The following is a 14,529-nucleotide window of genomic DNA, read 5'->3' on the forward strand; positions in this document are numbered from 1 at the left end:
AAAAAACTATGCTGGGGTTCATGGGATTTGTATGGATAAAACCCATGTGAGGCGGAGGCTGTAATAAGGAAGGGAATTGGGTGAGATGGTTTGAAAAAGCTGGCTGGATCCAACCTTTAACAGAGGCCTAATCAGATGTTATTTACCAGATGATGTTATTACTGCCATGCCAAGCAAAGCTTCAGCTGCCGATTTCCACACATCAAATAAAAGGGCAGGACATTTTCCCCCAGACTGCTGGCAACCTTAATGGTTTCTCAACTTTATTTAAAAACAAAACAAAAAACCCTAAGCCTCTAATCCCTGTAGATCCAGAGATAGGAGGCAAAATTTCCAGGCAGCATCCTGCCCATTCAGTGAAAAACAAAGATGCTCCCTCCTCCTGTTGTTCTACCCAATGAAGGAAGTCATACAACTTTGGCTAGCATCTTGCCCCACCCAGCTTTGCTATACTTGCCAATTCCAGGCTGGAAAATTCCTGGAGGTTTAGTGGTAGATCTTGGGGAGGATGGGGTTTGGGGACAGAAGGGACTTTGGTGGGGTATAATACCATAGAGTCCACCCTGCAAAGCAGCCTTCTCCTCCAGGGGAACTGATCTCTGCAGTCTGGAGATCAGTGGTAATTCCAGGAGCTTTCCAGGCACCACCTGCAGGCTGGCAACTATTACAGAGAATGAGCAAACCGTGGCATAAGCAAATTACCAGGGAGGGGAAATGCTTGCTTCGATCCTTCTCCAGTTTCTAGTGACTATTGCTAGTAGCAGACACAAAGTGAACGGTAGACAAGGCACATGTTTGATCTGCACAATTAGCAAACCATTTGCATAGTATGCACATTAGGCAGCCTAGATTTAATCCTAGGTTTGGGGGCAATTGAAATACGTTAGCATCAATCGAAAGAAGCCCGTTTTCAGAACTTCAGGACTTCTTCTGTTTAAAAATCAGAAATGGACTTAGGGTTGCCAGCTGTGTGTTGGGAAATACCTGGAGATTTTGGGGGTGGAGCCTGAGGAAGGCGGGGTTTGGGGAGGGGAGGGGCTTCAATGGAGTATAATGCCGTAAAGTCCACCAAAGCTGTCATTTTCTCCAGGTGAACAGATCTCTGTTGCCTGGAGATCCATTGTAATCTCAGGAAATCTCTAGCCACCACCTGGAGAATGGCAACCCTAGATAACTACCACTACTGATATTTTCCTGTCATGTGCAGTTGTGAGGAGAGCACTGAACATATTCTAGAGAGTCTCATATCCCCGCACATTTTTGGCTGACATCCAGCTGGGGGCAGCTTTACAAAGCTCAGAAGCTAGCTAGAATTTTATGGACAACTTTCTGTACCCACGCCTTACAAAAATGCAGTCCCGCAGACAAACAAGAATTAGCTTTCCGGCATGTACTAGAAGTGATGCCATAATGCTGGGTTGTCCCTGCAATGCTCTGGCATTTGGGCAAAAACTCTATGGTAAAAATTACTTCTACCATAGAGTTTTTACCCAAATATCTGAGCATCACCAGACAGCACCAATGTGATGACATCACTCCCAGCACACACTGGCTTTCACAAAGGCTTTCCCTAGGGTTGCCAACTCTGGGTTTGGAAATTCCTAGAGATTTGAGGATGCAGCCTAGGGAGGGCAAGGTTAAGAACATAAGAGAAGCCATGTTGGATCAGGCCAGTGGCCCATCCAGTCCAACACTCTGTGTCACACAGTGGCCAAAACCCAGGTGCCATCAGGAGATCCACCAGCAGGGGAGGGGAGGGGCCGGACTTCAGCGGATTGAGTCCACTCTGCCAATGAGTCCACTCTGCAAAGCAGCCAATTTCTCCACAAGAACTCATCCCTGCAGTCTGGAGATCTCCAGGTCTCACCTGGAGCTTGGCAGCCCTAAAATTCCCTGAGGGAGAAGTGTTGTTTGTTCTCCTCTGAATGGTAATATGAGCCCAACCATCTCGGTTTGGCAGCACCACCCACCCACATACCTTTCAAAACAGTTTCAAAAGCCACTTCCACGTTTGTAGAGTCCAGTGCCGAAGTTTCCACAAAGAGCAGGCCGTTGTTTTCTGTGAGAGGAGTAAACAGTGAAACACTACCTGATCTCTGCTGACAGCCCCAATATGTCTGACATGTGCTGGGTCATGGGAGCACAACCAGACTCACAGCCAGATGCACATCAGAGGAACACACCTTATTATTCAAAATTTATGTCCCGCCTTTCTACCCTTACAAAGGCCAACTGAATGGTAATATGAACCCAACCATCTCAGTTTGGCAGCACCACCCGCCCACATACCTTTCAAAACAGTTTCAAAAGCCAGTTCCACGTTTGTAGAGTCCAGTGCCGAAGTTTCCACAAAGAGCAGGCCGTTGTTTTCTGTGAGAGGAGTAAACAGTGAAACACTACCTGATCTCTGCTGACAGCCCCAATATGTCTGACATGTGCTGGGTCATGGGAGCACAACCAGACTCACAGCCAGATGCACATCAGAGGAACACACCTTATTATTCAAAATTTATATCCCGCCTTTCTACCCTTACAAAGGCCAACAAGGCGGCTAACCGCGGCAAGCAGACATGATAAAAATTACATTGTAAAACCTATTAAAACCAACCTTTCTCTCAAGCATACGTCATTAAAACAACTTGAGAAAAACTGTTAAAAACAGAGCTAAAATGATTACAAAATAGATAAAATGCATATTGTTTAGACCTCTCACTCACTTGGTGCTGTGTGGGAGCACTGTTGGGGGGGGAGAAGGTTCCTCCAGGTTCCCTCCCACCTCTGCTTTTGCCAGTGGAAACAGGCCATGGGATGTGTGTGTCTTTTTTTGCACCATTTCTCTGACTTCACATGTTCTTCCTGGGACACATAGAGCCAAAGAAAAGGGGCAGAAAGCCCCCTACTCTGCTGTTTCCACTGGCAAAAGCAGGGTGGGAGGGAAATCAGGAGCTCTTTCTCTACCCTCACAGCGCGAGTGAATGAGCCATAGTTCTGGCACAGCTGTTCTTGAAAAAGAGCAGTTTCTGTCAGAGATCTCTCGGCCCCACCTACCTCACAGGGTGTCTGTTGTGGGGAGGGGGAGGGAAAGGTGTTTGTAAGCCGCTCTGAGACTCCTTTGGGTAGTGAAGGATGAGGTATAAATCCAATCTCTTCTCTTCTAAAGTGAGCCCCCCCTACATCTGACTGGGAGTCGGGTTGCACATCCCTGATAAGTGTCAAGCAACTAGAGTATTTTCCCCATGAGTTTTTAGGCAAAACAAAACACAAGAGGACTTCAAGGGAAGGAGGAGGTCATAAACAATACTTGAAGAAGCTTTCCTGAGAAAGCCCACCACAGCAATTAAGACACAGAGGCTAACCTGATCCTGTCAGATCTCAGAAGCTAAGCAGGGTTGGCCCTGGCTAGTATTTGGATGGGAGACCTCCAAAGAATACCAGGGCCGGGAGCCAGAGGCATGCAATGGCAACCCTCCTCTGAAATGTCTCTTGCCTTAAAAAGCAAGTCTAGCTCACCACCTAGTGGTGCATAACGCTAAAAAGAGCTTGAACTTGTGATTGCCAGACAATCTTAGGATCTCCTGGCTATTCTATGCACAATGTCATACAATAATTGCATGCAGCTTCGTCAGGGGGGATCTTTCCGATTCTTTTTAGTTCCGTTCCTGTACATACACTTAGAATGGGTTTGTCCTGGGAACCTTTACCTTTATAGCCACCATGGGGAACTGCAGCAGGAAAAATGAGGGGAAACCCCCCCTCGGAAAACCCATTGCTGCTGTGTTGTATTGGAAGCCCCAAAGGGAATGTGGAAACCACACAATCCCGTCCTTGTGGGGTAAACATCTACATACACAAGGGAGGGCCTATGAGGACTGGTGTCAGAAAGGAAATCCCATTTCCCACTTTCATTCATCACCTTGCATCCCCCCCCCATCCACCATGCCACTGTGGCCTATTTCTCCTGCCGGTCTGATTCTCTACCCCCTCGTTGTTTGCTCGCCACTCTTCCCAAGTGTGAAGAGGGTTTGCAGAACCCAGCAGTTAGAAAGCAAGAAATTGCAAGTAGATAAATAGGGACCACTTTGGTGGGAAGGTAACAGCGTTCCGTGCGCCTTGGTGTTTAGTCATGCCGGCCACATGACCACGGAAATGTCTTCGGACAGCGCTGGCTCTTTGGCTTTGAAACAGAGATGAGCACCGCAACCCTAGAGTCGGACTCGACTGGCTTTCGAGCAAGGGAACCTTTACCTTTACCTATATTGTAGTCATGGCTGGTTCCATTTGGCAGATTTGTCTATCTCCACATGGAGAAGAGCCTTTGGCTATTATGTACAAGACCCACAAGGCTCATGAGGGAAGGAAACTGCTCCCCCTCTCCCCGCTCCTACTCCCCCCACACACATGCTCTGCTTTCACCAGCTCTTCCTGTTGCTGACCATTTTGGCATTTTGGTTGCTATGGTTACCCAGCAAGTTGCCTGAATTCCATGTTGTCGCTGTTCCCGAGTGTGATGTCTACACATGCTGAAGAAAAAAAGTTCTTCAGAGACAGATGCACGGAAAGACGTGAGGGAACAAATCCTTAGGGCCGCCACTCTCTGAAACACAGAACTTCCTAAAGGCCTGCCCCTACCTGCATACATTTTGGCCTCCTCCGTTGGAACCTCTCGGGAATGGGCCAGGTCTGTCTTGTTGCCGACCAGCATCACAACTATGGTGGCTTCGGCGTGGTCATAGAGCTCCTTCAGCCAGCGCTCCACCACATCGTACGACTGGTGCTTGGTGATGTCGAAAACCAAGAGGGCGCCCACCGCTCCCCTGTAGTAACTGAGATGACAGACACAGAGGAGAGAAGGAACAGGATTAAGAGAATGGTGTGAGGAGCAGGGCTATTTTTGGGCCGGAACGCACAGGCACGGAGTTCCGGCTGGCTCCCAAGTTGGCCACGCCCAGCAGGAACTCATTAGCATAATAGGCCACACCCAACACCAGAAACTCATTAGGACTGGCTACATTAGGGGTGTGTGGCCTAACATGCAAAGGAGTCCCTGCTACAAAAAAAGGCCCTGGGTTTTGACAACAGACAAGGTAAACAGAATAACAAGCAAAAGGTGGCTGTGTGGCTGGATGACCACACTTCTGGCAACATGGGGGTGAGGCCTAATGTGCTAATGAGCTGTGCTGTCAGGGGTGTGGCCCAATATGCTAAAGAGTTCCTGCTGTTGGGTGTGGCCTATTATGCTAATGAGTTCCTGCTGGGCTTTTTCTACAAAAAGAGCCCTGGGAGGAGAACTAGAGGTCAACAGGGGCAGGTAAAGAGAAGAACAGAGAAGATCTTCCTCTAGTGATCCAGCACCTTGGGAGGCTCCATCCTCACCTCTTTGCTTTGGTTAGTTCCTCAGTCCTCACCTCCCTCCCTCCAGATCTTCCATCTCTGTTTCCCCTTTGGTTAAAAACCAAACCAAGCCCGAAAACCTCTCCCACCAGTTTAACTCAGCAGCAGCTCTCCCGGGTCTCAGGCAGAGAGGTCTTTCACATCACCACCTGCCTGGTCCTTCCAGCTGGAGATGCCAAGGACTGGACCTGGTACCTTCTGCATGCAAAGCAGAGGCTCTTGCACTGAGCCACAGCCCCTCCCTACTACAGAACAACACGATTTAGCATTAAAAGACACACATAGAGAGAACAAAGTCTATCACGTGTTCTCAGAAAGAGCCCTGATAAACGTAAGTTCAATATCATTCTTCCCACATTGCAGGCAGAAAGGCTGAGGATGAGAGGCAGTGACTTGCCAAAGGTCACCTAGTAAATTTGTGGCAGTGGCACATAATTTATTTGTTTGTTTGTTATATTTACATGACGTATAGTCCACCTTTCTCACTGGGATTCAAGGTGGATTACACAGAGTGAGTCAATACAGTCAACAAGATGGGACATTCCGTAGACAATGACAGAGGATTTGGGTTGTAGAACCAATCAGAAATCTAGAGACAGGACTGAAGCCAAGTGTTAACAGGATACATTAAGGCCCCGGTCACACGAGAGGTTTTGGGCCGGGAGAGGGATGGATCGGGGGCGCAGCAAACGGGTGCGATCAGGCAGTCCGGCAGCCTCCCCGTCCGGACTGTGTTTTCTCCCCGGCATCTGATCGTGCCGGGGAGAAAAGGCGCCGCGGCTCAGGAGATCTGTGGGATCCCGCCGCGGCATCTCTATTTTGGTGCGGCTCAGATTAGCTGCATTTAGGCCGTTGTTTTTCCTGCCGTGTGGCAGGGACCTAAATGATGCAAAATTACACAATAGGATCCAACCCACAGCAAACTATACTCTGTAGCACAGACCACAGTCCCCAATAATTTATCCAAGTAACTTTGTGAGGCCTTTTGTACAGTGCTACCCTATTGCCGGTGTAGAAAAGCCCTCTTGAATAATTCAGTTTTGCATAGATTCAAGTGAGAAGCCGTGTTGGTCTGAAGCAGCAGAACAAAGTTTGAGTCCAGGGGCACCTTTAAGACCAACAAAGGTTTGTTCAAGGTATAAGCTTTCATGTGCAAACACACTTCCTCAGATACAGTGAGACAGAATTTCCTCAGCCATTACATATAGAAAGGGGGGGGGGGCCAGGAAGGGCTAGTTTGAATCAAGATGCATAAGTAACTGGGCAATTATAGCTGAGATTGGATTAAGGCGATTGGTAAGATCTGTGAATGGCAGTAAATTAGCATACAAATACAAGAGTTAACCAACAAATGTGAGAACAAAGTTTTGAGTCCAGTGGCAACTTCAAGACCAACAAAGTTCAGTTCTGGATATAAGCAAGAACTGAGAGACTTTGCACGTGTAGATGTACACTCCTTCAGGTATATCTACACATGCTAAGTCTATCAGTTCTCGCTTATATCCAGAACTGAACTTTGTTGAACTTTAAAGGTAAAGGTTCCCTTTCTCGAAGGCCAGTTGAATCCGACGCTAGGGTTGCAGTGCTCAACTCCGTTTCAAAGCTGAAGAGCCAGCGCTGTCCGAAGACGTTTCCGTGGTCATGTAGCCGGCATGACTAAACACCAAGGCGCACGGAACGCTGTTACTTGCAATTTCTTGCTTTCGAACTGCTAGGTTGGCAGGAGCTGGAACTAGAGACGGGAGCTCACTCCGTCATGCGGCACACTCGGGTCTCGAACTGCTGAACTACTGACCTTCCACAGCCTGCAGTTCATCGTCTTAACCACTTGAGCCACCGCAGCTCCTTTGTTGAACTTTACAACTGTCTTAATCCAATCTCAGCTATAATTGCCCAATTACTTGTGCAATTTGATTCTAACTTCCTGGCAACCCCACCCACACCCTCTCTTTTCCTATATGTAATGGTTGAGGAAATTCTGTTTTACTGTATCTGAGGAAGTATGCGTGCATGGAAGCTTATACCTTGAACAAAACTTTGTTGGTTTTAAAGGTACCACTGGACTCAAACTTTGTTCTTCAGTTTTGCATAGTTTGCAGAAAGCGAGACACTTCCTGATTTACTGCTGAATTTCTCCCTGCAGCTCCCATAACACCGGGTTACATTTAGGCTTACGCAGAGGTGATGGCACGGTAACGCTCCAGCCCGGCCGTGTCCCAGATCTGTGCTTTCACCAGGGCATTTCCCACCATAATGGTGCGGGTGGAGAACTCAACCCCAATGGTGGTGCGACTGTCGTGGTTGAACTCGTTGCGAGTGAAACGGGAAAGGAGGTTGGTCTTCCCAACTCCGGACTCTCCAATCAAGACCACTGGAAGAAGATGCAAAAAAAGGCTGTTTCATTCAACACGCTTGTTTTAAGACTTCCACACAGAGAGGTTTTCTGTATTCATTTCAAAGATGGAAAATAATCAACAAAACATTTTTAAAGAAATTATCCAAAACAGTGAACAATAAAGTAACATCCCGTATCAATAAAACAATGATAAACAAAATGGACATACTATTAAGATGCAAAACACATGCACGGGGTAGAATTCACGAAAAGTCCATATATGCAGTAGTTAAGATAGCCCACGCTAGTGAGAGAGCTTGGAAGCAAAGCAGGTTTGTCCCTGGTTAGTACTTGGACGAAAAGACTGTGGTTGCTACACAGAGGCAGGCAATGGCAAACCACCTCTGCTCATCTCTTGCATGTCCCTATTTCCATTTCTGAAAAGGTGCCAGGTTTCCAAGGCCAACAAGATACACTTTGCACCCCGTGCAATTTGTATGCGACCAAGGAAACTCCCAACCCAGGGATTCCTCAGCGGAAGAATCGGTTTGGAACCTCCACGTCCAGAGGCAGTCAACTTCTGAATCCCAGTGCCAGGAGGAGCCAACATCAGGGGAAGGCCACAGCCTCTATGCCTTGTTGTCAAGAGGAACTGGTTGAAGCCACTGTGTGAGACAGGATGCTGGACTGGATGGACCACTGGTCTGATCCAGCAGAGCTCTTCTTATGTTCTTGGGGAAAGGGAGTCCCTGCAGCTAGAAAGCCAGGGAACAAATGCTTTGGAGGAGAGCAGCCTGTGGTTAGTCTAATGTACTGTACTGTCTCTCCTTTAAAGGCTTCAGGGATTAAGGAGTCTGTCCCACCCTACTCTACCAGGAACAGACTGGGGTGTTGTTAGCTGCCTGGGGCTTTCCAGAGCAGTGGCTCACAAGACACTTCCCTGGTAAGTTAAAGGGCCAGTCTGCCTCCATTACCCTCCCTTATCCCCCCCTTCAGCTGTCACTGTACTCCTTTCCTGGTTTCTTTACTTTGGCCTTGCATTTCACCCCATGTCTGCCACCAGGACTGCCAGCTCTTCCTTCCCCACTGCCAAATTCTCCTAATCAATTTATTTATAGCGGTGATTTCACGCCCCAAAGACTTCACAGCAATTAACATGGCACTTCCCCCCCCCCCATTGCTATGAAAAGGAAAAAAGACAAGAAGCCATAAGTCACTAAAAAGGAAACAATGTCCCCTGGCAAACGGCTCAAAAAGGCAATCCTGGCCAGGTATGTTGGGCCACCATGGAAGACCGTCAGGAAGCTCCAATTAGCGCCCCCTTTTCTTTTCCCCTTTTTCCTTGCCGGCTGCCCCAGGTGTTCGCTTGCGATGGATATTAGGGCACCATCTGATGTAGGAATGACGTTTAAGTTTTAACTGATATAGACTTTAAAACTGTAGAATGTTGAAAATTGTTGTCTGTCTGCTTGTTGGAAGCTGCCCAGAGCCCTGCTTGTGGGGAATGAAGTGGGATACAAATTGAATGAATGAATGAATAAATATGGCTAGGCACAAGCAGCATTTAGATAGCACTGCAGAGCATTCCAAGCAGTATACATGGTGCTACAGATAGGGCTGCCAACCTCCAGGCAGGGCCTGGAGATCCTCCACCGTTACCACTGATCTCCACATGACAGAGATCAATTCCCCTGGAGAAAATGGCTGCTTTGGAGGTGGACTCTATGGCACGATACTCTGATGAGGTCCCTTCAAGACACCAGCGGGGGATAGGGGGGACGCTCTGGGAGCTGGAAACATTGCCCCCGATGTGCCAATGTCACCAAAAGTGACATTACACACCGTGCCTACGTCACCCAAGTTAGTTCCCATTGGCTAGCCCCAGGCTATAACTGGGTTCCTGCACCCTGAAACCCGCTGCAGCTTCTGGGTGGTTGTCTTCAAGGCAGCCGAATGTAGAATGCATTACAGTAATCCTGCTGCAAGATTACAAAAGCGTGGATCCATGTGGCCGGGTTGGCTAACAAACTCTAAGAAAGCTGGGACAGAAGGTGTTCTCGGCCAGAGCACCAACCATCTTTTCAAACCGGCTGTCCCCCCCACCCACTTGAAGCAGCCCACCAGGCATCAACCAGAGAGCCTGTGTCTTTCCCGTCATCCCTCCCATTTTGTAGGACAGGCTCCCTCGGGAGGCGAGGGGAACGCCATCTTTAGAAAACTTCAGGAAGCACTGCAAGGCCATTTTGTTCACTAAAGCTTTTAATGGGGTATAAACTGCAAGCATTTGAAGAGAAGAAGAGATTGGATTTATGCCCCACCCTTCACTACCCAGAGGTGTCTCAGAGCGGCTTAAAAACTCCTTTCCCTTCCCCTCCCCACAACAGACACCCTGTGAGGTAGGTGGGGCTGAGAGAGCTCTTGACAGAAACTGCTCTTTTTCAAGAACAGCTGTGCCAGAACTATGGCTTGCCCAAGGTCATCCAGCAGGTGCAAGTGGAGGAGTGGGGAATCAAACCCGGTTATCCCAGATCAGAGTCTGCGCACTTAACCACTACACCAAACTGACTCTTGGGATGGGGAGGGGGGTATCTGGAGTTTTAATCTATTGGGTTTAAATTGTAGCTTTTTAACGGTGGCCTGCAAGTGGATTTGAGCCAGGAGGGAAGGTGGGATAGAAATATTTTAATAAAATAAATTTGAGTAAACATGCACAGGATAAATACACGCACACACACACACACACAAACACCCTCCTTCCAAAGCCAACGCAGGAGAGACTATTGCCGATTAAATGAATGCAGCTTGCAGCAAGCAGAGAATCGCCCACACCACTGAGTAAAGAAGGGCTTGGCCAGGAAACCTTCAAGAACAGGATTTCAGGGGATATTTGGTCTCCTGTGCAGGGGCGGGGGGAGGGAAATTCTACTCCACATGAAGAGATACACTGCAGCCACCCCATGTTCCTTTCTGGAATCTATCAGAATTGCTTTTCCTTGGAGGTATCTGCCCACCCCTGTTGGCTGGTTACACCGGTCACGCAGCCAGGTTTGGAAGGAGAGGTTAAGATGCTGAGCCTGCAGACCAGAAGCTCTGTAGTTCGGCAGTTCGAGACCCTGGTGCCATGTGACGGAGTGAGCTCCTGTCTCTGGCCCCAGCTCCTGCCAACCTAACCATTTGAAAGCAAGAAACTGCAAGTAGATAAATAGGCACTGCTTCGGTGGGAAGGTAACGCCTCAGCGTTTAGTCATGCCAGCCACATGACCACAGAAATGTCTTCTGACAGTGCTGGCTTTTCGGCTTGGAAATGGAGATGTGCACCACCCCCTAGAGATGGATTTGACTGGCTTTCAAGCAAGGGAAACCTTTACCTTTACTTTTAACACCAGAACAAGAAGCCACACAGAGACACACTGGGCAGCCTTCCATGTGGGAGGGGTTCAGTCATTCTGCCTCTGATCCAAACAGAACTGATGCACAGATGTGGCAAAATGACCCCCTTCCAGCACAGGTCCACTGGAAAGAGGGAGCTGTGAGTCATGCAGAGATACAACAGGGTGGTCTTCAAGAGCTGGGGGATTTTTCCTTCTTGTATTAGGAGGAATCTTCAGGGACCTTGGGGGAGCCAAACAGACTTGCTGCAGAATGACTGGCATCCAAACAGAGGCATGTTGGAAGAACGGCAGGCCAGAGCACTGAATCACACAGAGATGCAGTAGGCAGTTCTCTTTTAAGGGCTGCAGGCTCACAGCCATCTATATTTAATGTACTTTTTAGACACACTTAATAGTTCTTTTGAGGCATTTGCTTTGGGAGTAGCCACGCAGGGTCACTGCAAAGAATCTGTCTAGAACAAAAATCTGCTACCACCAAGTCAAGCCTGGACATGAAGGAAACAACTCCTCCAGTACTCAAGAAAGGTAGACTTCCTCTGACCATGGTGTTCACAAAGGTAGACTGCCTCCAAATATAGGTTAAAGGTAAAGGTTTCGCTTGCTTGAAAGCCAGTCAAATTCGACTCTAGGGATGCAGTGCTCATCTCCATTTCCAAGCCAAAGAGCCAGCCGACATTTCTATGGTCATGTGGCCGGCATGACTAAATGCCAAGGCGCATGGGAATGCTGAGACCTTCCCACCAAAGCGGTACCTATTTATCTACTGGCAATTTCTTGCTTTCGAACTGCTAGGTTGGCAGGAGCTGGGGCCAGAGACGGGAGCTCCATCCGTCATGTGGCACGCGGGGCTCAAACTGCTGAAGTACCAACCTTCCAGTCTGCAGTTCAGCGTCTTAACCACTTGAGCCACCACAGCCCCCTGCCTCCCAATATGGAGGTTAGGTAAATCACAATTGCTGAATGGAATCTCCACGCAACAGGCCACCTTTTCCAGCCCCTGCTGGTGAACTTCTTTTAGAACCATCTGTTGAAAATAGGAGCAGAACAACCTGGGTCTGATCCACGAAAGAAAGTCCTGCAAACAACATCTGCCATGACATTAAGATAAACCAGGCGGCCATCTTATTTATTTATTTATTGCATTTATACCCCGCCCTCCCCGCGAACGGGCTCAGGGCGGCTCACACATACCCCGCCTTTTAGTACTTTAGTAAAATTTAGTACTTAAATTTTAAAAAAACCACCCAAAACCAACTCTGAGCCTGTGCTTCCTCTTCCCTGCCCAGAAGTGGTCAGACAGTCAAGAACTGGAATGAAATGTCTAGGGATGCCATCTTGGACTTTTTAAAATCTGGTTTTAGTTTTCTTTTTTAATTCTATTGTGATTGGATTTTTAATGTTTTGTATATTTGTTTAATGGCTTCATGCCTTTTGTTTGGTGTAGTGGTTAAGTGGGCGGACTCTAATCTGGGAGAACCGGGTTTGATTCCCCACTCCTCCACTTGCACCTGGCTGGATGGCCTTGGGCAAGCCACAGTTCTGATAAGAGCTGTTCTTGAAAAAGAGCAGTTTCTGTCAGAGCTCTCTCAGCCCCACCTACCTTACAGGGTGTCTGTTGTGGGGAGGGGAAGGGAAAGGAGTTTGTAAGCCACTCTGAGACACCTTTGGGTAGTGAAGGGCGGGGTATCCAATCTCCTCCTCTTCTTCTTCTTCTTGTATATCACACAGAGCCCTGCCTAGGCAGGTATAGGGCAATTAATTAATTAATAATACTAGTGAAATTTTGTAATATTTATGAGTTTCCTGCACTGTGCAGGGGGTTGGACTCAATGACCCTGGCGGTCCCTTCCAACTCTATGATTCGATGATGATGATAAATATTCTTTGCATTAGGGTCAGGGGTCATTTCCTGCAGGAGCGCACAGGAGTGGAGCTCCAACGGTAAAGAGCCCAGGGGGCGGGCGCATGCAACAAGCCCCACCCCCTGCTCCCAGCAGCCCTCAGTCAGAGCAAGAAGCAGCTAGGTAAATTGCAGAGCCCCCCCGGTCCAAAGCAGTCCAGTAGCACCTTTAAGACCAAGTTTTATTCAGGTACAAACTCTACCTCCTCTGCGAGGGCAGATCTGCATGTCCCCCCCCCCCAATAGCTGCCAGCTTTTTTGTTGAGAAATACCTGGAGATTTTTGGGGTGGAGGTAGGGTTGCCGGATCCAAGCTGGGAAACTCCTGGAGATTTGAGGATGGAGCTGGGGGAGGACAGGGACCACAGTAGGGTGGGGTAAAATGCTATAGACCCCTACCCTCCAAAGTATCCATTTTCTCCAGGGGAACTGATCTCTGTAGGTCAGAGAAGAGCTGTAATTCCAGAGGATCCCCAAGTCCCACCTGGAGGATGGCATCCCAAGGTGGAGGCTGGTGTTTGGGGAGGGAACTCAGCAGGACATAGTGCCATAGAGTCCACCCTTCCAAAGCAGCTGTTTTCTCCAGGGGAATCTTGGTTGTTTGGAAGAGAAGAGATAGGATTTATACCCCGCCCTTCACTTGGAGTCTCAGAGCGGTTTACAAACTCCTTCCCCTTCCCCTTTCCACAACAGACACCCTGTGGGGTAGGTGGGGCTGAGAGAGTTCTGAGACATAACTGCTCTTTCAAGAACCTCTCTGACACAACTATGGCTTGCCCAAGGTCATCCAGCAGCTGCAAGTGGAGGAGTGGGGAATCAAACCCGGTTCCCACAGATTAGAGTCCGCGCACTTAACCACTACACCAAACTGGAGATCAATTGTAATAGCGGGAGATCTCCAGGTGGTAGCGACTACTAGGCGGAGGCCTGGTTTATCCTTCTTCCCATTCAAGCAGCTTGTTTACTTACCTCCCTCCCTCCCTCCCAGGCCAGACTAACACTTTGCCATTTCCTTGTCTGTTGTTTCCATCTCTTTGCACAACCTCACCTCCAGTCCTGGCTTGCCAAGAACCGCATTAGGCTCTTCCCCAGCCCTTTTCTACATGCGCCACTACGGGACATGGTGTGTAAGCATACAGGGAACTTTCCCAGGGGCAGGCAGATGCCCTTTTCACCAGAACACCTTCTACCCATGGTAGCTGTTTAGCTCCCAGGTATATTCTTTCTCCAGCGCTTGCAATATTTCAGTAGGAGACTGACTCACCAATTTGACACGCTGGAATCTCCGGGCTGGATGTCAAACCCTCCTACTGCTAATCCAACCATATCGGGAAGATCAGCACCAGGAGTGTGTTGTAGGTGAGGAGCAAAGCTGAATGAAACTGTCAAGTTTCTAGCTCCCTGCCAACTCCCACTTAAGCTGCACGCTGGGCAAAAGAACAAACGTCGCACCGGGAAAGCGGTTTGCTTAGAATCCAGAAAGTGCTGTCAAGTCCCAGCTGGTTTATGGTG

General features: G+C 48.6%; 1 protein-coding gene across 1 annotated transcript in view; it reads right to left on the bottom strand.

The window, feature by feature from the left end:
- The window catches only part of RAB25 (RAB25, member RAS oncogene family), a 21,599-nt gene that overhangs the window by 1,560 nt on the left and 5,510 nt on the right, over positions 1-14,529 (bottom strand). The window contains exons 2-4 of the mRNA XM_015420275.1: positions 7,567-7,762; positions 4,630-4,823; positions 2,290-2,370 (exon numbers count right to left, since the gene is read on the bottom strand). Coding sequence (XP_015275761.1) covers positions 2,290-2,370; positions 4,630-4,823; positions 7,567-7,762 — 471 coding nt within the window. The remainder of the gene's footprint in view (positions 1-2,289; positions 2,371-4,629; positions 4,824-7,566; positions 7,763-14,529) is intronic.

Source organism: Gekko japonicus, unplaced genomic scaffold (assembly GCF_001447785.1).
Source record: "Gekko japonicus isolate JY-2015 unplaced genomic scaffold, Gekko_japonicus_V1.1 scaffold306, whole genome shotgun sequence".
Taxonomy (NCBI): domain Eukaryota; kingdom Metazoa; phylum Chordata; class Lepidosauria; order Squamata; family Gekkonidae; genus Gekko; species Gekko japonicus.